The 24,749-nt window shown below is 34.4% G+C and overlaps 1 protein-coding gene across 7 annotated transcripts in view; it reads left to right on the top strand.

The window, feature by feature from the left end:
- The window catches only part of WDR72 (WD repeat domain 72), a 196,411-nt gene that overhangs the window by 65,153 nt on the left and 106,509 nt on the right, over positions 1-24,749 (top strand). For all 7 annotated transcript variants that reach the window (XM_016153671.2, XM_016153669.2, XM_016153672.2 and 4 more), the window contains one exon: positions 9,649-9,848. In XM_016153671.2, the coding sequence (XP_016009157.2) occupies positions 9,649-9,848 (200 nt within the window). The remainder of the gene's footprint in view (positions 1-9,648; positions 9,849-24,749) is intronic.

The following is a 24,749-nucleotide window of genomic DNA, read 5'->3' as shown; positions in this document are numbered from 1 at the left end:
GTGAGAAGAATTGGATAAATGTTGTGACTAAAGAAGAAAAAGGAAATGGTTCTGTAATGTTAAGAACTCACGGAAGACCACTGGAACCTATGTACCCATTCCATGACATAGGGCTAGATGGGTTGGGACCTTCATCATCTCTTACATGAACTACTGAAAATTTTCCTAACTGATTACCATGCTATTCAAACCCTTTTTTCATTTCTTTTCTTAGTAGTACCAGACAAACATTATGTACTTTAAACTCAGCCGTGAACACGCCACTCCTCATGGTATAAGGTGGAAATATATAACTCTACTTTAGGGCATTACCATCCCTTCCTAGCTTCTCAGTTTAAACCCCTTCCCTAATCATTCTCTAACCATAGCATACACAAATACCCTGAAACTTAAATCCTTTCTGAACGTATTTCTTTATACCTTGCTGCATTGTTTTAAGAATTAAATGAGCTATATGAAGTACTAAGCAAAGTACTTTGGACTTAAAAGTATTCAATGGTTAATGGCAGTTTTGATGATAATGATGATAGGATGTGAAAAGAATATATATATATATATATATCTTATGATTCCTTCTGAAGTAATTGAGTTCTTAAAATGGCATTTTTCAAATATAGATATGATTGCTCAATCACTGGCTATTTAGTGAATATCTTTATGATTTCTACTACACAGAAAATGAGGGTAGGAGAAGTGGTTATAAAAAGTTTGAAATGTCTAACCCAGTTCACATTAATTTTTTATGATTTTATTCACTTAGGTATTTAGTTCAGTTTTGTTTTGTTTTTGAGAGGCAGGACTTTCACATGTAAAATCGTGAAAAAAGAATTAAAGACTTGAGATCTAAATCTGTGGTCCAAAGTAAAAGTGCTTCCACAAGTTCTAGTTGTATTAATTTCCTGTTGCTGTGTAAATATTTACCAGTTTAGCAACTGAAAATAACACCCATTTATTACCTCAGAGTTCTGTATAGAGGTCCAGGGGAGCTCAATTAGGGTATCTGCTTAGGGTCTCATAAGGCCAAAATCAAGATATCAGCCAACTTGACTCTTAACTGGAGGCTCTGGGGAAGATTTACTTCCAAGCTTGTGAAGGCCTTTGGCAAAATTTAATCTTTATTGTTGTAGGTTTGAGATCTTTTGCTCTCCGTCTGCCAGCTAGCTGTCACTTTCAGCTTTTAGTGGGCACGCTGATCCTTGTACAAGACCTCCTCCATCTTCAAAGCCAGCAATGGCACTTTGAATCCGTTTCATCCTTTAAATCTGACTTTCCATTCTTCCACCAGTTGGAGAAAACTCTGCTTTTAAGGGGCTCACCTAATTAGATTTGGCCCACCTGAGTTACCTCACTGTTTTAAGGTCAGCTGATTAGAAGCCCTAATTATATTCTCTTTTTTGCTAAGAAACAATATAAACACTGGAGAGCAATCACATCATTTTTAATAGGGAAGGAATCACATAAAAATGAAGGTCATTGGGGATTATTTTTAGAATCTTGACTGTTATTGGTACCCAGATAGGATAGTTTCTGGGGTCTCCCATGGATATGTGAGTCCATGGAACAGAATAAAAAGATGAGAGAAGACTTTGGGGTCATTAAGTACAGAAACATGGTATGAAGTTTTGCAAGTCCCACTGTCATGTCCCAAGGGGAGACTGATTGCAGTTAAAATGGTTTGTTCTTCTATCTCAGCCATATGCAAAATAGTGATTTTACATATGACTTCACCTCCATCCAGCACCTTATTAAGGAGACTATGTCCCAATTTTTCCTTTTCCAATTCTCTTTCTCTTTCTAGGCAAAGTTCCAGATCGACTCAGCAAGATATTTACCTAATTAAATTGACACTAGAGTGACTAAATAATTAATACAGTCAAATCTTCAGGATATTATATCCCCTAAGGAATTTAATCTTCAAACAAGACCATGGAGGGAAAATAATTTCTATTTTTGAAATATTTTAAAATTTAAAAATAAGCATGTGTGGTATAAAAAATTCAAACAATAGAGAATGAATGACATTTTCAATACTTAGAAACAGTACTATCTTAATGTTTTGCATATAATAGGTAATTTTAAAATTAATATATTCTTTACTTCATAATACAGAAATACTTTTCTGTAAACATTCAGCTCTTAAATTGGTTATGAATTGTATTGTTTTAGAGTGACGTTAAAATTAAAATTTAATTATAGTAGATTCTATGATGTTAGCACATATTTAAGAAGATATGTAACAAGTAAATGCCCTATCAAGAAAACCCTAGTTTAAAATTAATGCATTATTTGTATTGCTTATATATCAACAACTTTAAAACTCTGTGTGTTTTGATCTTTTTTCTTTCACCCCACCCCCACCTCTTTATTGTTTTTCTGGAGGTCAATGGTCAGGATTAGACGTGAGGGTTGAGTGTGGCCCAGCTGATAAATCCCAGTGTTGCTCTGAATGTGCTGGAGGCGGTGGCAGACCTGGAGTTAAAGGTCACTGTGGTCAGGGACTGTGTAAAAATGTATTCTCTATATCCGTAAGGTATTTAAGGTTGATATGAAGCCAATCCTGAATTTGCTATCATATTAGGACCTCTATAGAGAACAAAATGAGCCGCATCCTCGACAATTATTTTACAGCTGAATTTATTATATTCAGATATATGTAGGAGTGAAGTTATGTGCCTTTATGCCTAACTTAATATTTTCAGAGTCATTCTCTTTCTTCACCCTTCCATTATTTTCTAGTTAGCTAAGGTTGACACCTCCAGGATCTCCCGTCCCTGGTCAGAACCCCTATCAGTTATACATTTTCTGGAGTAAGATGCAGTAACTGTGAAATGGTTTTGTTAGAAAGGGGCACCAGGTCGATCTCCATACACTTCTCTGAGCAAGACAATGAACTTCATGTGTAACTGAAGATAAATGACAGATCTTACAACAGACCCAGTGGTCAAATATTTTTATATGTGGAATTTGATTATAGCTGCGAGTCAGGTATTTTGTTGAAACCTAATTTTAGGAATTTGACTGCAAAATGTGTTAGGAAGGCCATTTTTTTTTTAGACTATTCTGTTTTAGAGTCATTTTGAAATAACTGTCCTCTTAATCACTGTCGAATTTATGGTGGATTTATTTAAAAAATGCCTGCCTGATGTAGGAAAAACACCTAACTATATAATGTTCTTGCTATTGAGTTCATGCAAGTATAATTTATATTATTACTAGTCACACGATAGGAATTATTTACCAAACTTAATTTTTTTTACAATCCCATAAGCAGAATATTTAATCGAAAATGTTTTATTTTTGTTAAACAAATTGTTTAAAATTTATTGGTTTAAAATACATATGATTTTAGGGAGTTGGGAGAATTTTATATTCCTGTAGTAATGCAATTTCTGTAGGAAAAGTACCATGAGTTATAGTAAGTTTTTCACTGTCTCAAATTAAATTATTTAAGTATAATTTTTTTGTTAAAATGTTTTTGTGAAATGTGATAAAATGTTCATCCATTTGGATATTATTTTTGAATCTTAATTTACTCCTGATTATTTGTAGATAGATTCATTAAGTGACTATGCTTTATTTTTTAACCACTCTGTCCCATTGGGATAGTAGCAGTTGCTTTTTCTACAGACTTAGCAAACCTAATTGTTAAGTTGTAGGATAGAATTTGTCTGTCTAGGCCTTTTAAATATATGACTTAAAGCTATTTAATAATTGATAGTATACTATGATAATTTAATTGATTTTGAAAAGAAGTTTATATAGAAGAGAGCAAATATTAACATATGGGCAAATTACAAGGGAAAAAAAATTAAGGAAACAACTTCTGGCTGTTTGAAAGGGAATCAAAATAGACTATTACTACTTTCTTTTCTTCATGTAGATATTCGAGTCTATTATATCATAAGGTATATTTTATCACCTAAAAATGTTTCTCTACCATCTGCCTTGCTCTTCTATCAAAATTGAAGGCAACATCCTTCATGGTACATGTCTTGTTTTAAGATAGCTTAATACTTCAAAATCAGATTTCATAACAGATACATTACAAAATGATTATTTTTCCTATTTAAAAACTAAACGAAATCCGTATATGTCCTATAAATAATGATAATCCCAAGGCATTTAAAATACAGCTATATTTTAGTAACATACTAATTTACAACAGTGTCTAATCTTTCTCCTTTTTTTTTTTTTTATATACAGAAACTGCTAAAGGTTTTATGCTGGTCTCTTGAAACATCTCAGTCCAAATTTTCTTAGTGTGGCTTTCTTTCACTGGGATTTAATCCTCACCCATCTGCTGATAATGTTTAAGCCTTTGTCTCTCTGTTCCAATCTCTACCTGGAACTCTATATACATGTTAACTTTGCATGTCTCTTTGGATATCTTCAAACTTGGGCTTCACCACAGTAGAAACATAGCTTCTGTCCCTTCTCCATTAGGGCCCTTTAAAGCTAGCGAGCCGTGAAAGCCAAGTGAAGTAGGTTTTACTGGAAAGAAGTAAAGGATTCAGGGGTGTACTGTGGAGATCTCAGGGGCGGTAGTCCTTAGGAAAGGATTAATTTAAAAACAGAACTAGAAAGCTGAAGCCCTCTGTCCCTCCTGGCCTCTCCCACTCCCTGTTTATTTTCTTTCTCCATCCTTTCCTCTCCCTCCCTCGCCATCTCTGTCTCTCACTCTGCATTTTATTTTATTTTATTTTTCTTCCTCTCTGTAGACTAGTGTATTCTGTTCCTCAGTCCATAGGATGAGAAATGGCTCCTTCACAGGTCAAGTTAACATGTGACATTTAGGAACTGGCTTGCTGTTTCCAATTCCATATTCTTGGGCCCACAGGAATTACCTGGTAGCATAACTGAGAGAGGGACAGCCATGGGCATGTGAATACTACCTTTCCTCATTTTTGCCCCTCCTGGGCTCTAGGGTCGAAATTCATAATGGGTGTTATCTGGCATTAACATCTGTTACACTGAGACCTTGGTATGCTCTGGAGATTACATAGCCACCTCACTCCACTGCTACAGGGAAAGGATAAAATTTAATTTATTCATTCGGTGAACATGTCTTGAGCCCTGCTTTGTGTCAAGCTCATAGAAAACATACTTGCCAAAATGAATTTAGCATCTGGGAGGGAGGCAGCCCTGAATTTAAGCGAGCAAATAAAAATATACGAATTACAAATGTGTTAAGTTCTGTAAAGTAAAAAAGCTATGATAGAAAACAGCGCAAGATAGGAGAAATACTTGCTTTAGAAAGGCCTCTCTGAGGAGGTGAGATTTTAAGCTAATACTTGAAGAGTGAGATGAAACTAGCAGTAAAGGATTTATTTTCAGGAATTTTTTTTAAAAAATTAATTTGTGAGCACTGGGAGGATGACATGGGAGGAAGCAGGGGCAAGAATATGACTTGTGGGTCGAGGATTTGGGATTTAATAGCAAGTGTAGCCATGGTAAAAAATCATTAGCCATATAATCCATTAAGAAGTATTTATCTAGCCTCTAATTTATGCCAGACTTCAATCTGGTTTGCTGAAGAGGATTAAAAAATAAGCCAAATTTATAATCCTCCTCAGATTTTGATTATAACCTAGCCTGAGAAACGAGGCTGACTGAGGAGGTTCGAGTCCCAGTTAGGAGACAGGAGACAGCCCACACTGGCCTTATACCCAATGACCTTCGGCTCAGTTGTCAGACAGAATCCCAGAGCCACAGAGCCATGAAGGTTTGTTAAACTGCTCAGAAGGGTCCAAGTAAGAATCTGTCATGTGTCAGCCTGGGCTATCATGTAGCTCAGCACTCACTGTATCCCACAACCTTCTAAGTCTTTTAAAATATCTGCTCAGTGTAATCCTCACAGTAACCCTCTGAGGTAAGAATTATTATTATTCTCATTGCACAGATGAGTAAAGTGAGACACAAATATAAAATGGCTTGCCCAAGGCCACACGGCGGTAAGGTAAAACCAGAATTTGAGTGCAAGGCAGGGTGGTACTGAGCCTGCTCTTATCGACCATGCAGTGAAGTGTCCTGTCTGTCAGCCTTGACAGATACAGAGGACTTTAGTTAGGCACAAGGTTGCACAGGAAGTCATTGAGAAAGTCCTGGTTTTAAAAAAATATGATTAGGTATGTTGCAGGGTGTGCTGAACTGGCGGTGAAAGAAGGATATACAAGTGAAATTATTGTAGATATGGGCCTGCAACCAGAATCTTGGCTGATGCTTCAATATCTATGCACTGGCTTTTGAGGAATAGGTGAGAACTGCTTTGAATGCTTGCCAATGCCTTCTTTCTTTCACTTTCTGTTAGGGTGTTAATTGTTCTAAATTCTCTTTTCTTATTAGTGGCTCCATTCTCTAATGTACTATTATATAGTTTAGGATAAAACAAATTATATCAAAACTCATTAATGAAATAATAGGAAAAAATGCAAGATGTTTATTGGAAAGCATTTTATACAATGAAGAGTTTACTTTTGGGCAATTATGTATTATTTTTTTTTGTACAACATTTTATTAGAGTTACAAAGGTACCCCTTGGACCTCTTTGGGATCATACCCTCCTTCTTAGTTTACTGTTTTTGTTGTTGATGCAACAATTTTATTATATTCCTGAAGTTATATAAATTTCATAATTTTAGGGATATATTTAAAGGAACATTCTGCACTGGGAGTGATATATTATGGTGTATTAATCAGATTCCAGTGAGGAGAGAGAAATGATCAGTAATTTGAACAGAGAAAATTTAACATAAAGAATTACTATCACAAAGAATTTGGATATCAGGGATTGATTAATAAGAACTCAAGAACATAAGAAAAGCAGATTTAAAGAGCAAGCACTACCCATAGAGCTGAGATAGGCATCCTGAGGAAAAGGTTTCCCGGAGAGCTAAGATCCTGGCCTTACTGGAGAGGTCACGGCTGTGCTCACTGGATAGTGGAGAAGCTGTGGTGTGGTGTGGTGTGGTGTGGTGTGGTGTGGTGTGGTCTGGTGTGGTGCGGTGTGGTGTGTGGTAAATCTTACCAGAAATATTCCCTCTATGTTCCTAGAGAAAGCTGTTTACAGCGAGATGTCTCCCTGGAGGCACTCTGTTACAAAACCATCCCAGGGCACACTGCTGTCTGCTAGGTGCCACTGGCTGACGAGTACTGCAGAAGCCTGGTCCTGGGGAAGCCACCCACTTTGCTGTAATAGAACATCCCAGAACTGAAAAGAAAAAGACTTTTCTTCTACCAGGTCTTTCCAGAAACTTATCCACAAAGATTAACATCACAGCAGCTGTGAAAAGAAAAATATTTTATTTCCATAGCAGACAGCAAATGGTGGATTTGGAACTGAGTCAATAAATTAACAACTGGCACACGTGGGAATCCCTGTCTATTCACAGCCAGGGTTTTGACCAAGGGTTTTCAAAGGTGTTGTTCTGAGCTTATTAGAAAATCAACTTATTATTTTCAATGCGTAATTTACTTATTTGTCTCTGGCAATTTTTAAAGAAATTGACTTACTGTAACTACTCCTCATATCACATTTTTGCTTCAACCAGTTCTTTGAAACAAAATAACCTATTTTTTGAGTATTTTATAATTAATCATGATGGAAACTATTGTTCATAAAACCATGTGTCCAATATTTTGTTAGAATGAGAGATTTTTGGTTTGGAGTGAAAATAGCTTATGTGTTACTTTAAATATTATAGCAAATTAGTCTTCTGATGTTTCTTGCCTCTGCAGTAGCATTAGATTTTAAGTAGGTTCCAAGGGGAACAGGATTGAGTCATTCCTTTTTACCGTATGTTGCCAGCATTCCACACAGTGAATGGCATGTAGTAGATGCTGAGCTGACTAGTTATCTGTGCACGAATGAAAATGGATTCCAGCTGCCCAAGATTGTAGGTAAACTATTTTTGTTACTGAAAAATACAAGGAATGTAAGAAATAGTTCTGTTTGTATTAGACATTAGGTACAGAATAGTATATGTGAATATATAAAACATAGTATAAGGCACATATGTATTAAAATATAACAAATTATTTCCCAAGATTCCCAGTATACTTTAAAAATATCGTAGTTTGAGGAAACACAGAAAACCTAGGAGAAGAAAATATCCACGATGATACCATATTCAAAGAGAAATTCCTCATAAAGGCAGTGAATTTTACCAGATGTCTCAGTTACAAGTTCTGGAATGTGGTCATATTAAGGAAGTGGTAATAACTATTCTTTAGTTTGAGAATCTCTTCTTATTGTTATCCTTGAGAGAAAAAAAAATTTCTCGATGTTGCTGCCAACTTCATTTATTAAAGACATCAATCTTGATAGAAAAGGAAAGCTTAGCCAAACAACATTTATTATGTTTTATATGTTAAAGATGTTAATTTATGCATGTAAAAATGTTATAATGGAAAAATATTGTTAAGAAACTAGAGTCTAAATTTTTGCCCAATATATTAGCATAGTAGTTGTTACTGATTCAGAATCTAAAGCACCAACTAATGGTAATTTAGTTGCTGTAAAGGAAAGATAGAAAAGAGAGGAAATAAGGATTGGATAGTCATAAGCTTCAAATCTATCCACCTGTTTAAAGACATAATGGTGTAGAATCATTTCTATCTTCTTACTGTAATTACTTTAAATTGATATTTTTCTTAATTTTATCACTAAGAATGATCATTTTCTTTTTTAGCAAATAGTACAACTGTCTTTCTCATTGGTAGGAAAAGTATAATATGAAATGAAGTCAGATTGTAGGTCAGGTTAATTTTCCTTAGCTTCTTTAGTTAGTAGGATATATTTTATATATTTAATATGGTATGAAGAATGTATATGAATTCATAACTGATATGAGACAGTGGTCGTGGTTAATTAACATGTATTGAGATTTCACTGAGCATATGACATTGTATTTCATAAAAATACTCTTTGTGAATTGTTTTCTGATACTTTTGCTGTTTAATACTTGTTTTAACTTTAAATTGAACTTGCCAACACCTTGAAATTCTGAAACTGCAAGAATAGCAAAGAAGAGGGCAAAAGAATTTTTTTCCCCCTTCTAATAACATAAGAAATAAAGGACAAAGGTTTTAACAGCTACAGTACCAACAATAGCAACAACCAAATGCTAGAGTGGCCTGCATTTATGAAGCTGTGAAAGTGCTTGGGTGAGGGAGGTAGTAATACAAAACGTCTTTATTCTTACTTGCCCTGTCCGCTTAAATGATATATTACAAGTAGAAACCTTTTAAGCCAGAAACTCAAGCAAAGCACTGTGGATTCTCTGTTGTTTGAGAGTTGGAACACTAGGGGACAGCACTAAAATATTCCATAGTTTTTTGTCTTTGATCACTTGCATACTGTATAATAAGTACGAGATTTACTGTTAAAGACTATTGAATGCCCTGTTGATTTTAGTGGACGAGAAAGCACAAAGAGAAAGATGAGCTTTTCAAGTCCATAATTTCAGCCTTTGGTGAGACCATGATTTGAATAATTTAGAGCAAGCCCTCAGGCTGTTTTTTGGTTGCAAGGAAATAGTGAGGCATGGTAACTTACAGAACTGTGATTTTTCTGTTAAAGGTGTTTTGTTCTTTTCACTCTTTTGGGATAAATATTTCTCATAAATATTTATTTCTAATCTTGTTTTTCAGGTACTTTGGAAAGACATGAAACAGGAGAAAGAGCAAGAATTATTCTTAATTGTGATGATTCACAGTTTCTAAAGCCTGAATCTGTACTTTCAGTTGCCTCAGAAACACCCAAGCACAAAAGTGTAGAACCAAGATCCTCTAGCTCCTACCAGTTTGGGCCAATACCTTGCCCTGGTCTACAGGTGGAGCCTTCATGTAAGGTAGGTTCAAATCAAGCTGCTGCTTACAAATATTATTAACCCTGACTAAGAAGTAGTATGCCTTCATAAATACATGACAATTAACCCCAGCACAAAAACTAGAACTTAGATATGATCACCTTTGTCAGACATATCTGCTAAGTGATCTTGGGAACATCAGGATAAATTTTTGAGTGATTATTATTCTTGGCATAGCATTCTTTTTGATAAAATATGTTTTAGCTTATCAAAATTGAGTCAATTTTATAATAACTTTTGAACTCTAGATAGTTTTCCATGGAGAGGAAGAAAAAAATCTCTATTCTGTAGTCTGGATCCTTTTATTTATTTATTTATTTTTTAGTTGAGATTATTTGGCCTCCTTTTCTAATGTGAATTACAAATAAACCAAAACTGTATCAGAAAAACTAGAGTATCATATGGACAATTCTTTAGATATACTCGGCATCTAATGTAGGCTTCCAAGCCCCAGTTTATACACAGTGATGGAGTTTGCGTTTATTTTCATAAACCAAGTCGACCAGCTTCACAGACATTTGGATAAGCTTTATTATTTTTCAGTTCCAATTATGATATAGTAATTTCATTTGATTTCTTCAAGGGACTCCTCCATCTTTTTGTCATCTACACCTCCAAGTTATCTCCTCATCTTGTTATAACTATGCAATTTTTATGCATATATTTACTGTAGAATTTTTTCATGTAAAACATTTTCATAATATTACCTATTTTTAATGTCTACATCATGCTGTATATACTGTGTATATACTATTACTGACATAAATTATTTTTCTGTGGTTTAATATTTGAATTACATTTTATGTTTCATTTTTATGAATAACACCTAAAGCTTTTTTCATATTTGATATTATTTAATAGAATATATTTCCAGAAGTGGGATTTCTAAGTCAAATTTTAGCTAATTTTAAATTACTTATGTTTAATATTTTGCATTATTTTGAAGATATAAAGACTGATAAAATCCATTATTAAGGAGTTTAAATAAAACTTCATTTAATCTCATGTGTACGTATACAGTTAGAGGCAAAAAGATATGTCATCTTCAAGAACGACCAGTTGGCAGCTCAAGCTGTGCCTCAAAGTTTCAAGGCTGGGGTGGGGCACCAGCTTACTGTCTTTAGCTTTTTAGGTTTAGAGACTTGATTTAGATTTTACCAGTGAAGCCGAAGTTTGTCAACCCTTTGACAACTGAGTCACAGTAACCAAACACCCAAGATCTGAATGTATAAACTAGAATGATAATCATTTAATTAACGATCATAAATATAATTGCCATTCTGTTCATAACTAAGCACATTCTCACTGTAGCAAAGCTACAAGAGGTAGGGAAGAGGAGGGAGGTGGAATTATATAACAGAGGATTCCTTGATGGGCATGGAGGTAGGGAGTATTCATTTATCAAACTAGTGCAATCATCTCTTTTAGCTCATTAAGGTACTGTCTCCCTTGTTCAAGGTTGATATGCATTGAAAAATGCCTAAATTTTGTATTTCTCTTTTTAAGACTCCATTTAGGCCACCTGCTTTTGTTTATACTTTCCTCCTTCAGATGTTGAAACCGGTGATTAGGCTACAGCTTTTTGTTTTTTCTTTTCTCATTTAGTCAAGTTAGATTTCCCAAAACTGTTTTATATGTTCTTAAGAAGTCATGTTTTGTAAAGATAGTTATAACATTCACAACTGAATATGAAAGTCATAAGACAGGAAATTGAACCACACCTAACGTATTTTAAGACTGGAATAAATAAAGCCCAGTGAGTGAGCCCAGCTGACTGCCATGCATTCTCATCTTAATATGGCTTTATTGCTGTCCATTCATAATAGAATGTACATCTTATAGTGGGGATTATACGCTAGAATAGTAGATAAGAACTTGGAGATGTGTCTTGACTCATGCATGTCAGATGTCTAGGGTCTGCAGGAGGAAATCTCATTCATCAAGTGCCTACTTTACTAGTTTAATTCCCAGAAGGTAAACTGATTGCTATTTCTTTCAGTTTCTTGGAGGACCTCAGAGCTACCCTTTACGTAGTATAATAGTATAAATAGATTTTATTTTCTTTATATAATTTTGTTTCTTTCTTGGCTCTAGGAAGCAATAAAATGCCAGGGTCTTGTTTTCCTACTCTTAGGCTGATTTCCACTTTATTTCTTAGCTGCTGCCCTTTACCTTAGATGACTACAGTTTCTAACCTTCACTCTCTACAGAGTCAGAGAATTGAATTAGACAGGACTATCACCTCCTTTGTTCTATATGCTATACTTCTAATATTATTGAACTTACTGTTAACTAGAGCTTTTTTATTTCTGCCTCTCTTAATTTATATCTTCTCCAATTATATACTTCATGTCTTCATTTCATCCTCTTAGATTTAAGCCATTGAACTTGTTTTAACTTCATCTTATTTATATATTTGATAAGTATAAGATTTCAATATTGCTTATAAATTCTCTCATTTTTCTTACTGTTAACATAGTAAAATGCTTTGTGAGTTTTCACCAGGAAAAAAAAAATCTGTTTTAAAAAGAGGATTTAAATCATACTCATTTTAGAGGTAGGAGAAATGAGGAACAATAAACCTGTGAACTTTAGAACTAAGATTACTCTGTTTTAGGATTTTTTGGTGTGGATTTTAGTGAGACACAAAAGAAATATTTTTGAATAGTAGAATGCATTGTTTAAATGAAAGAATATCATGTAAGGTCTGTGCAGTGAGCTCTGTGTTCAGCAATATTTGGAATTCATTAGAATGATCTATTCACATTTTCTCCTTGCATTTAAAGAGTGCACATAGATTTGGGTAAAGGTTTTAAACAAAACAACTACAAGTAAAACTTTTAAAAAATGAGTCCAATTTGAAATATTAGATGAGTTGATTTTGTGCAGCTAGACAAAGAAAAATCTTTAAGGTAAGAGAGAGTCAGGGTCTTAAAGGATTTAAAGGAATACAATATCATATTAGTGATGGGGAACAGCTTTTCTCAAATTCTGTTGAGGATAAAACAAGATAAAAACTATTTAAATTGCAGTGGGAAGTAATTAGCTTCAAGGTAAGAAATCAACAAATTTACATGGCAGAAATCTTTGTAGCTTCATTACATTTTAAAGAGAGAAGGCCTATTTTGTCTGTTACCTGTTGGTTTCAAGTTATTTTTCTGTGCTTCTTGTCTGTAAAATGAGTAAAAGGATAAACTAGGTTATATTAACTGCCACAATTTAGATCCATTGTAGTGTCCTGGAAATGTCTTTTTAAAAACAGATTGTCTATTAAAAGGGTCTCCAATAGTTAGCCCCTGGTTGTTTATTTAGAGCTGCACTGTTTAATATGGTAGCCATTAACCACATATAACTACTGGGCTCTTGAAATTTGTCTAGCACTGCACGTTAAAATAATATTTTGGATATATAGGGTTAAATAAAATATATTATTAAAATCAATTTCATCCATATTTAATTTTATTTTTTAATGTGGCTACTACACAGTTTAATATTATGTGTACGGTGGTCATTTTATTTGTATTAGACAATGTTGAACTAGACCAGGGATAAGCACACTTTTTTATAAAGGACCATATGGTGAATATTTTAGGCTTTTCAGGCCAGACTTTTGCTGTTGTAACTATTCAATTCTGCTGTTGGGACATGGAAGCCACCATAGACAATTCTTAAACAAATGAATGCAGCTGTGTTCCAATAAAATTTTATTTATAAAAACAGGCAGTGGACCACATTTGATGCTCACTGACCATAGTTTGCCAGTTTCTGATCTAGAGAGTCCTCTCTGGACTTGGAGATCAATTAGTACTAGGAGGAACTGGCAAAATAGCCAGCTCCTCTCTTTTCCTTAGATATCTGAATTTTTAATAAAACAATGTATCCCAACTTCTTCAGCACTATGTGGAATATAATCCAAAAGACATTGTATCAGTCTGTTTTCTGACAGAATTCATGAAATGCTTATGTTTGTATATCTGCTTTTTGTAGAAAATAAATGTGGGCATTATAGTTCTTAATCCAAGCAAGATTTTTAAATGGGATTTTCTTTAATTAACACACTTATATGTATACCTTTATCTAAACATATAAAATTGATTATAAAGAATGCATTTACATTTACTTACATTCCAGCTGAGCTTTCTAGAAATATGTTTGTATTTTTTTTAACCTTTAGTTGACCTTAATGTGATGTCTGTTTGGTGCTGTTTGTTGAAAAATCTTAATAGACGTTTATCTAGCTACCTCTCATAAAGCACAGATGGTGCTTTGGTAGGCCACCAATAGAAAACTGGACCATACTACTACTTATTATTTTATCAGAGTGAAACATTAGTTCTTTCATATTGCGTGACCAAAAACATAACCAAAATAAAACCAGTGTAGTTTCTAAATGGTAAGATTTCTAAATGTCACCTGAAAATTTACATATTTAAATACAAAATAATAATTCATTGTGGCAATATTGCATGTTGCAAATTAACTACATTTTTATTTAACTATATTTTATTATCAAAATTGAATCACTATATGAAAGAACAAACAATATTTATTTGAAAGTAATTAATTGTACTGTGTAGCAGTAAATTCTCAGTGTAGAATAATAATTTTCACTTTCTTAATCCGTAGTGAATTTTGGTATATTCTTTTTAATGAACTAAACTGCATATAATTGTTTTTAATATAGGAAATATTTTCCATTGATTTTGTATAATTTTAAAAGAAAATAGAGTTTTATTATTAGTCATGCAAGCCTTCATGAAAATACAGGAATTTCTCTCTGTAAACTTTGGAGTATGGCTTTTGTTTTATACATTTTGATTTTGTGAATCCCAACTTAAAACTGTAGTGCCTAAATGATAACACCCTTCCTAGTAAGATAGAATAGAGATCACACAATAGTGGAGAAATATACAAAGCAATTTGCTTTTTGAACACAAGTGAAGTGATGCAAATTTTTGACAGAGTATAACCATTTCTCATATATATTAATTATATACATTTTTAACTATTGTAAAGTGAATTAAAAATTACTGTACTACTTAAGACTTTTTACAGCTGCTTTTTTATAGCCACTTTTTTTTTAATAGCTTTTTAAAAAAGTTTAAACTTCACTTTTCTCACTTTGTAGTATGAGTTTAAACTTTTTTGGTACAAAGTTACCTCTATGTTGAGGAAAGCTATGAGAAGCATATCACAGCTTTGTTTCAAAACTAATTTTAGGAGGTCTCCAAGCCACTGTGAAAAGTAGGAAATGCACCATTAAATTACTCCAGCTGTCCTCTCGCACACGGAGGCAACCTTGAGTTTCCTCACAGGACTTCAAAGCCTTGCTTGTATCTAAACATTGGTTGGCCATGTAAATCAGAGGCACAAAGGGAGAATGCTCGTATTTCATGGTGCGTGGCTGGTTTAAGTCCGGCATTGTGCTGCACGTGCCGGTGGGGAGTGCCAGGAACAGAAGGGCACTGTTCTGACTCGTGTGACAAATGTAGTTAACACCAGATCCATATTAATGTTGTCAAGTTCCCTTGATGTATTTAAACAGATTTTAATTATTTTCAGCATCCAAAGGCCTGAAATATATAGCCTAATAGTTCCTCAAAGAAAGCTTACTTAATGTGTGAATGTAAAACCTCTCATAAAAATGAAACTTTTATATTGGCCTCAGTCATTGACATAGGTTATTCATCAAGTCGGCAATTTGTGTGGCAAAGTGCCATTTGAATAGCGTATTGTTAGGATACTTATGGTCCACTTGACAAGGGCTCTTGCTGTAAATAGTGCAATTTGACTCCAGCTGTTAAAGAGTGGCTTTGACAGCAGCCAAATAGAATGGAGAGGCCGTACAGCACTGCCAAAAAATCAATATTGGGTTCTTGTTCATAGTAACCTGTTCTTTTCTCTTCTGCAGATTTATAAACGACTATCAAGGGTTTATAAGTGGAAGTTTAAATATTATTTTAAATGTAATTCACTTTCAGTTTCAAATTAAGACTTGTGATAAATGCTACAAGTGCAGAGTTTTAGGATATTATTTCCACCCCCTGGTTCATGTTTAGTCACAATTACAGTTCCGTTGAATTTGGATTCTCCACCTTCAATAGAAAAGAATTAGTGTAAAACATGGGTTCAAAATCGTGTGCCTATTGTATATTGCCAGTACAATTATTCTTCTTTTTGATTTTCTTATCAATTTATCTTCTGTGTCCCTCCCATCTTCTCTGTGTGTACACCTTTTTGTATAGATAGCAGGGCTCTTTGTTGTTATATGCATAGCAACACCCACAGATGCTGACAACCAGTAATGTCCTCAGTGTGGTCCAGGATCTCGCTAAAGCAGACCTTGCTGGTTTGGAAGAGTTTTCTAGCAGTTTTCTGCAATACAGGGTTGCTATGATACTTGACTGGCAGTAATAGATATTGAATCTGTTAATTACAATAACTACATGCAAGGGATCTTTTTTCATTGGATTTCTCTACCGTTGCTAGCAGAAGTATTAAAGATACAGGGGAAGAGGTAAAATTATATACTCGAGATGAGAAAAAAAAAGTTTTAAGAGTTACCTTGAATCCTGATATTGAATAAAAAAATTGTCGGGTACAAAAACCTTTTAGCTGATTTCCCAAGATCACAGATATAAATTATTTAAATCATTTCTGGTTTTGGCTGAATTTTTTTGGATTTTGAATTTTTAGTGTTGTTGACCTGAAATGTTATAAGTCTTTGTCTAAGGTACTAAGCAGGATTTAAAAGAGCTGTCATTTTTAACATGGAAAAATGCTCATATAGTGTGTACTTTCTCAAAATGCCTTTTTCAGTGAAGATTGTTAAAAGAGTAGTCTTCCTATTACTGATCAAGTGTGCATTTATTGAATTTGTGGCTGAAATAGCAACTGAAAATTCGTAAAACTGATAATATAATTGTGTACAAAGACCTTTAAGGCTGATTCAAGGTCAGTGTTATTGTTTTTATAATTGCTGATAGGCGGTTGTGATTTCTACTAGAGAAAGGATTTGTTCTGCTTTGGCTTTAGTTGGTTTCAAAAGTGTTATCTCTTCTGTTAATTCTAAAATAAACCTTTTTACTAAATAAATATTTATGTCATTTTTTTAGTACTAGATTTAGCCTAGATTTATTTCAATTTCTCCTTCTAACCCCACAATATTTATTAACACTGTGAGAAACATGGGAATCTAAGATTGCAACTTTATTCTTAAAGTAAATATTTTGAATATAGTCATGAATTGACTGATGGGATGGGAATTCTAACAGAGAAACACGAATAAAAGTTAAGCATAAAAACCATTATAATTTTTTATTTATCTTAATCTAGGGACAGTGTAGCATAATTTATTAAGCATATGCTTTCATTTATAATAACTTCATATAGATATTTTAGAAACAATTCTGTAATCATGACCATTCCATATTATCCACCTATAACTGTTTAGAGACTTTTCTTCACCTTTATTTCTTCTTTCCTTTACGACTTTTTTTCTTCCCAGTTGTGAATTTTTTCTAATTTTTAAAATTTGTGACATTTTCAAGTATGCTAAGACCAAGCTACTTGTAAAACCCAAAGATGGACCTATTCAATCTGCTGAAAGAGGTCTCTGTCTGCTGGGATAGGGATTCACTCCAGCAGCCTTGGATAGTCTGTTACTGAGCAACTTGCTGGTTCTGATTAAAAGGTGATAGTGAATATTACCGTTTATAGAAACTTGGAGTTTCCTTGGAAACTAAATTGTTGCCTTATGTCAGGAATATCTTATGTTCATATTTATTTTTGATGTTTACCACAATGGATGATATTGTCAGGTGTAACAAGTGAACTTTGTAGAAATTTAGATGTTGAGTCAACTAAAAGGGTTAGCGGATTATAACAGGAAAGAAAAGAAGAAAAATAAAATATTTTTTTCTTGAAAGCTGGTAATCTCACTTATTGACTGAGAGTGCCATCTGGACCCATTTAAAGGAACCCCAAAAGGAGCACTACTTCTGTCCCAGTGACTTATGTTGAACTGGCCCTAGGAGAGTAGCAAATGCAAAGATGTAACAGGAAGCAACTCTCAGGGGAAAAACAATTATTCTCATGAAATATTTTCCTTCTGTTGGTAAAAACAAAATGTATTAAGACTTTAGCTTTATTCATTGGAGCTAGGAGCATGAACATATTGAAAAATATATCCAGCTAATATTCCTGTCCATTTTCTGAGTTGCATTTTAATAGTGATATCCTGGAGGCACAACCAGTTCTGTGTACATACAAATAACACTCATGACATTAATACAAATGACATGAATGACATTACTTGTAATTGTCTACATACTGTAATGCTCATGGAAACGAATGTTTTAATCCCAAATTAAAATATCTTGCATAAGTTTTTGGTCTAAGTATGATTATTCCTACCAGGTATAAAAAAATGATCATAAGAGGCTGCTATGAGCGTCATGGGCTCGTAGGCACATATTTAACTCCGTGCACATCCACATAGGACTGACGATTTTAGGGTTTGTTTTTTTCTTTTTTTTTCTTTTTTTTGTCTTCACATGTTGTCCAACACTTGACGGTTTTTTGAAAGCCATTATGAAAACTTATGAAACACATAGTTGTGCTCACCTTTATTCCTTTTCCCCCAGCTCCTACCAGAGGGCTCTGGTCATTATACAAAATTTGGTCTCCTCCACTTACTTTCTGGTAGCAAATATTTTGTTTTCCTTTTTGCTCCTTGAACTAAAATATTAATTTGGATGCATAAAGATTAGTGATGGAGAGGTACAGGGTCACCAAAACCTTTCTTTCTAGTTTCAGTACTGTAGCATGTTAGAAAAGCAGGTAGTCAAGTTACCTGTTCTCTCCTTTCCTTTCTTTACTTAGGAAGATTTTGGAGCCAATCTTGACTGAATCATATATAAATGGGTTCCTGTCTCTGCTCTCTTAGTCTCACTGTAGCTTGAACTCACTGGTGGATGGTCTGCAGCCAGGCTCCTGCCTGACAAATTTCTCTCACTGCTGGGTTCCCATGTCATCCTGTCTTCATTTCCCCATCCCATTTTGAATGTTTGTTGCCCACTAAGCTCGGGATCTGGTGTACTAAAAGTTAGTTGTTGATTTTTCTATAGTCCCAGAATTTCAGAATTCCCTGGCTTTGCTGTGATTAGTTGATGAGATTTAACTTTTGCTTCGATCTCTGAATTTTCTTATCTCCGATTAGTATAACTCTTCCTTCCAGGTTGCCTCTCTAGGAACCAGAATCCTCAATCTCCACTCTGGGTTCTGCTTGGACTCTTCAATATGATGTGTTTTAGTTTTCTTTTTCTGTGTAACAAATGCTATTACCACAGCTGTAGAGGTTTAGAACAGTACACATTTATTATATCACTATTTCCCATTTCCAGAAGTGTAGCATGACCTGGTTGGGTTCTCTGTTTAGCATCTCACACAGCTGAAATCCAGGTGTGGGCTGGGGTTGCTGTATCATTCAGAGTCGAGGGTCCTCTTCTAAGTTTATCCAAGTTATTGACAGAATTCAGTTCTCTGTGGCTGTAGGACTAAAGTCCCTGTTTTTGTTTTGTTTTGTTTTGTTTTGTTTTGTTTTTTATTTGCTGGCTATTGACCAGGAGCTACACACTCCTTGCTACATAGTCCCCTTCATGTTCAAGCCAGTAGTGGAGAACTTCTTGTGTAAATAGTCCCCTAGTACTTTGAATTTCTGGCTTTTCCTTCTGCCACCAGCCATAAGAAAACACTCTGCTTTTAAAAATTCATTGTGATTAAAACAGGACCACTCAAATAATCTCCCTAATTTAAAGTTAACTGATTTTAAGCCTTAGTTATATCAATACAATCCCTTAAGGATGGTAGCTTAGTGTTTGGTCGAATAACCTGAAGAAGGTATATTTCATCAGGGTCTGGGAATCTTAGGGGCAATCATACAATTCTTCCTATAGATGGGGAGTCATTCCAACTCAGGGTGGTGGCTATTTTAGGACTCTTTGTAGCATTCAAACTGTCATTGTGCTAAACATTTCTGAAATTGGAACCAAGACTCCTTTTCCTCTTTGGAATCTCTTCACATCGTCTTTTCCTCCCAGGAACTGGCCTGTGCTCTAGCATATCTGTCTCTCTCATCTCTCAGGCCAAATCCTGTTTTGCAGAAATCATAGTGTGACATCAAACAGGTGATTGTACAGCAGAGTATAGAAGGAATAACATGAGTCCTGTCTCTTTCTACATAATTATCATGATGCTTAAGTGAGAAAATAATTTGACAGTTGATATGCCTCTCCAAATCTAAGTTACCTAAATCCAGAACTTTCACAAAATGCTTAATCGTATGATTGGCAGTCCAGCATTTTTAATTACCAAGGATCTATCTTTCATTCAACTCTGTCAGTTATAAAGTTGAGTTTATAGATGGTAACAAATTATTTGTCTTTAAGATCTCTTAAACATAATTTTCCTTTATACCTTTGATGTTTATTTATACTAATGATCAGCTTAACTAATCTTTAGAACATACTTTGATCTTAGACACAGACTTTCTGGTGTTATCAAGGATGTCTGGAATTCGTAATAATAGAAGCAGAACATTACTAGTTTTGAGTATATTTCATAAAAATTTTATTTTCTCATTTATGATAATCCATTAATTATGACAAATTATGCCAATGAAATATACATCTGACTTAAACGATCTATTCTTCTATCATACTCAAGAGAACAGTTGGGATCAAATACAACAGATTCAGTGAGTTGCACTAGGAGTGAGTGCCCAGATAACACACAGCACCTAGATGATGGATTGCCTCACTGTTTTTGAGGCCCAGTGATGGAGCCAAAACCAGATATTCTTTTGCCTTAAACTAGTATTCCATGTCCACTGATTCTAAAACATGATTTTATTATTCTTAATCGGAATTTAGTTTTGTAACAGGAAGTAGTTATCAAAATCTGTTTATCTTTCACTAATGGATTAAACCTAAGGATTTTGGCCCTTATTTTATCGATCTGCTCCCCGCCCCTCCACCAGGGATCATAAGTGGTGTTAAATTCATAGGTAAATCATGAAGTATACTAAGACTAAGCAGTATAATCTATAAGATACTCAGTACTTTGTCATGTATAAATGATACAGCATATCCTTTAAAGCTCTTGCCTAATGTCTTCTCCATAAATCATTTAATATGGTTGCTTCTAATTCCTATTTTCAGGACACGGCGAATTTCATTCAGAGTAAACATGCGAAACCATATTATAATGAAAAGTTTTCTCATTTGAGAAAGCAGGTGTAGCCAGTTGTTAATGAGTGGTTCTTGGGGAGATTTTTAAATTGATTTTCACTATCCTCAGGTGACTTTATATTTGTTTCCAAATTCTGGACACCTTGATGCACAATTAAAATGTAGAAAATATTCTTTTACAATTTTAAAATGTTCACAAAGTTCAAATGCTAAGTAGTAGTATTTTTATTGTATCTCCTAAATTAGAAACTGTTTCTGCTCTTTTCTTAGCAAAAATACCTACTGAATTTTAAATTTGATTTTGATGTTAATCTTGGGGATGGGATAAATGTCCTGTGAAGACTACATGTATTCTTCAGCCTTATGACTTTTCAATCTGTTGAACTTACATCACAGTTTATGAATTACTCTTTCCAACTTCTACTGGTATTATCTGGATGGGAAGAAAAGAGCCTCAGAAATGGACATTCAATTATTATTAATCTGAATTGTATTCATCTTCAGAATAAAATCCAAAATTGTGAAGCATACATGAAACACATAATAAAAAAAGTCAGATTTGGGACCATAAACCAGATATTTAATTCCCAGCTGCTTGACCTGATTAACTGCTAGTCTTCTGCTTTTTCTCTGATTCTTTACCCTGAAGTCTAATCTTCAATGGTACTTATAAAGTAGCAACCCATCTTCCATTCTCTTTTTCAGCATTGTTTTTATTTCATTTTTTATCTTCCCCACCCTCCATGACAATATAAGCTCAAAGGGGCAGTGACCTGCTTTACCAGTTTATCACAGTATCCTCATCATCTAGTACATATCTGATAAGGCAGGTATTCAGAAAATATTTGTTGAATAAACACAGAGACTAAGCATGAAAAATAGATGGTAAGAAAGTGGAGGATACTTCCTTTTTTGAATTGTAAAGGAAAAAAAATTAAAATGACTACCAGAAAAAAAAATGCACTTTTGTCAGTCAATTGCTTTAAGTCTAAACTGAATTTTCATGTGACTCGATCTTGCAGGGGGGAGTGACCCAGCAAAAATAGTCAATAACAGCAAAGAGGCTGTTAAAACACAACAGCTATCCCACTAATATTTATACACCAGTCCTAATCAATTCAAAAGTTTATAAGAAAAAATGTATTAAATATTTGTGATGAAATTTAGGATGTTTAGCACATTAGGGAGGAATAATTCACTATAGGTAAGATGGGAACAACAGGGAGCTGATACAGATACATAAAGAAAGATTAAAAGCCAGTGTGGTTATATGGTTTCCTACACCAACAATGTTTACATTATTGCCCCCATTCAATTGCCCTTAAATCTCAGACTCCTTTTTCTAGTTACAAAATCATCTAAAATAAGCACTCAGAAATAGCCCGAGGATTGTCTTGTATATCATGGGCCCTCTGCTTCCCTTAAATAATTACTTTACTAAGCCCTTCCCTCAATACAAAAACCCTGAAGCCAGCAACAATCTAATCAACAGGTTTGTAATAACTTTTAGAAATGTAAGTATAATAAATATGAAGAGGCCTGATTTATGTTTCATTTCCCAGATGCAGCGCTTTGGCATAATCCTGTATCCCTCAAGTGGCAAACATCACTTTCTACTTTTGTTTGAAATTGCTGAACTTTCCCTCTTATCAGATGTTGGTGAAGAGAGGGCTGATTCCACTCTGATGTGTATGACAGCAAATGCCTTTAGGTAACTTCTTATTGTGGAAACGCAGGGTAACCTGCTGGATTAGCAGTCACAGGAGACACCAAGCCTCCTAGGATTTGCTCTTTTTCAGCTGCTTACATTCAGGGGGAGGATGTTTTAGTAATTTACATAAAGTTCGTAGCATGTAATAGAGAACAGAGTACTTGATTTATTCAGGAAATGGTCATTGCATACCTACTATGTGCCAGGTACTTTCTTGATACTAGGAATTTTTAACAAAGTCCTGGCGTTCTTGGCATTTAACATTTCTCTGGAGAGGAGATAGACCATAATTTAAACAAAACAAAACAATACAAAAACAATGTCAGGTAGTGCTGAAGGCTCTGCAGGAAATTAACAACAGGCAGTGTGATAGACATACTTGGGGATTTACTCTAGGCTGAGTGGTCAAAAGACAAGGTAGCATTTATACTGTCTGAACAGCAGGAAGGACCCAGCTTTGTGACTAGCAGAGGGGAGAATATTCTAGGCAAAGCAAAAGGTCTGAAGCAGGAATAAGCTTGATGCAGGCAGTGAAGTCAGGAAGGCCAGTGTGACTGGAGAGATGTCCATGGGGAGAGAATTAGAAGTCCCTATTAGAGAGTAAGGTAGCAAGAGACTGTGCTGTACTGGGTATGGTAATCCAAAGTACAGAGTTTGTGTTTTGTTTTAAGTACTAAGGGGAGTCTTGTCATGGATTTACTCTAAAAGAGTAATGGGATCTGATTTATACTTTGAAAAGATCTCTTTGGTGGCTCTGTGTGAAAACTGTATCAGAGGAGAGAGGTATGTCAGGATGAGGAAGCTATTGCACAGTTGCAGCAAGAGAAGGAAATTGTTAGTTCACAATGAGTTTCTGAACACTAAATTTGTAAAAGCCATGATGCAGTCTATGTGCTCTAATAAACCCTTTACCCCAAAGTGCTGCGAGAACTCCTGTAGATGATGAAACTGATGCTGTCCACAGAATGTAGGAAGTAAAGTTAGGTCTAAATCTTGATGGATGAGTAAGATTTTGCTATGGGGAAAGCAGATTTGAAAGCCCATAATATAAAGATGGGTGGTGAGTAGGGGAATGATCAGAAGTTGATAGGACTGGATATAGAATTATGGTGAGAATGGTAGAAGATGACCATCTTATAGTCCTATAGGAAAATAAAAGGAAGTCTTTGAACATGGTGCTGGACACCTGAGAGCAACTTAGGTTTGTAGTGGAAAACCATATAAGTGATATGCAAACAACTAATACAACCTTAAGATAGAGTCTTCTGTTAAAATATAACTTACCTGAATCTAGGGGATTTATTACCTTAAATTGCATGCTTTATATTTATATTGTGGTTTTGGCTAGAAAAAAATATTTTTCTATATATTTAAAATTCCTGTTAATTTAAAATAAGCCAGTGTTTGTAAACTTTCTGCAAAGAGCCAGATTGTAAATATTTTTTGGCCTTGTGGGCTATAGTCTCTGTCACAGCTACTCAACTCTTCCTTTGTAATACTAAAATACCATAGCTATTTTATAAACAAAAGAATATTTATGTGTTCCAATGATATTTTATTTACAAAAAAGTAGATGGTAGGCAAAATTTAGCCTGTTGAGTATGGTTTTCTAACTCCTGCAACAGGCAATACTGTGATTAGATTTCAATATAATTCAATATAATAGGCCACAAAAAGAGAAGTAGAAGGTTTTCCCTGGAAAACTGCATTTGGTATTGTCACTAACAGATCTTCTTGTAATGCTCTCTCTTTGCTAAAAGCTGTAATGTTTTCGTTCAATTTTTGAGCCTTGCCTTGTGAAATCTATTTTGGCATTTTGGACATTTTTGTCTTATGTTCCTTACTTTTACTTTAAGGTAATCTACAAACTTGATCTTGTCGATCAATTATTAGATATGTAATTGTTGTATGGTTCTTTGAAAG

Source organism: Rousettus aegyptiacus, unplaced genomic scaffold, assembly GCF_014176215.1.
Source record: "Rousettus aegyptiacus isolate mRouAeg1 unplaced genomic scaffold, mRouAeg1.p scaffold_m13_p_3, whole genome shotgun sequence".
NCBI lineage: Eukaryota > Metazoa > Chordata > Mammalia > Chiroptera > Pteropodidae > Rousettus > Rousettus aegyptiacus.
The sequence above is the reverse complement of the archived record's forward strand: the minus strand, read 5'-3'. Positions and strand labels throughout refer to the sequence as shown.